Genomic DNA, 1,106 nt, shown 5'->3' with positions numbered 1-1,106 from the left:
CGCTGCAGTGGCCGCCGCCCTCTTCTAGCGAGCGCCCGAGTCCTACAAATATCCCAGAAACCGATTCCTACCGCCCTTTTGCTCTCTCCTCGCTCCCACACCGCAGAACACCGCCGCCGCCCCGCTTGAACGCCGGCGAGCTCACCCCGCCGCGGAGCCGCCACCACGGACCCGCTCCACCCCAATAGCCCCCACCATTAGCCGCGCCTCATCCTAGCGCAACTCCCAGGCCGCTTCCCCTCGCCCAACCCTCACCGGAGCACCCTCGCCGTTGCTTGGGCGACAGGACCCCTGTCGCCCCTGGGCGGGCGACCGGGGGCTATTTTCGAAATTTTTCAAAATGGACATATATTTTTGAAATTTTTATTTTTTTTAAAATATAAAACAGAAAAAGACGCCCTCCTGGGCGTGCTGGTGGGCTGCCTCACGGGTCGCTGGTGCGTGGGTGCATCGGCCGCTGGTTCGCCGCCCACTGCCTCGGTAGCTTGAGCAGCTGAGGTCGCCGGCGTTGAGGTCGAGTGCATCCAGCCCTAGGAGGCTGCTGGTGCGGCTGCTTGAAGACGGGCCGCCGTACGGCGCTCCGCCGTAGGTTCTGTATCCGGCAGATCCGGAGTACGCCGCCGACTGGGACAGGAAATCCCTGGTGCCGCCGGCAGCGCCGTAGCCGGGAGCGGGGGCGTATCCGGATGCGTCGCCGAAGGCGCCGGGCGCGGCGTAGTCGGAGTCGCTGCCGAACGTGCCGGCGGCGCCGTAGCCGCCGTCGTTGCCGAGCCTGCCGGCGGCGCCGTAGCCGCCGTCGTTGCCGAACGCGCCGGGCGCGCCGTACGCGGAGTCGTTGCCGAACGCGGCCGCGTCACCGGATCCGTCGTTGTCGTACTCGTCCATCGCCAAGGCAGGTGCAAGGATGCCGGATCTGGAGGACGAGTGGCCGGATTTTGCCGAAACTGTGGTGGATTTGGGTAGGAGAGACCGGCGGTGGTCTACCGCATGGGGGAGCCAGAGCGCGGCGGCTAGGGTTCCGGCTCGGGAGTGCGAATGGAGGAGAAGGGGATCGGTGACCCGTGGGGGGGGGGGGGCCCGGGGGTGGTCCCCCGGGGGGGGGGGGC

At 67.5% G+C, this 1,106-nt stretch overlaps 1 protein-coding gene across 1 annotated transcript; it reads right to left on the bottom strand.

The window, feature by feature from the left end:
- Positions 1-372: 372 nt before the first annotated feature.
- LOC120640125 (heterogeneous nuclear ribonucleoprotein A3 homolog 2-like) lies at positions 373-885 on the bottom strand. Its single transcript, XM_039916005.1, has one exon. The coding sequence runs from the start codon at positions 883-885 to the stop codon at positions 373-375; it is 513 nt and encodes a 170-aa protein (XP_039771939.1).
- Between the last annotated feature and the right edge of the window lie 221 nt (positions 886-1,106).

The sequence above is a fragment of the Panicum virgatum genome, chromosome 7K (genome assembly GCF_016808335.1).
Source record: "Panicum virgatum strain AP13 chromosome 7K, P.virgatum_v5, whole genome shotgun sequence".
Taxonomy (NCBI): Eukaryota; Viridiplantae; Streptophyta; class Magnoliopsida; order Poales; family Poaceae; genus Panicum; species Panicum virgatum.
Note: the sequence above shows the minus strand (reverse complement) of the source record. Positions and strands in the feature narration are given on the sequence as shown.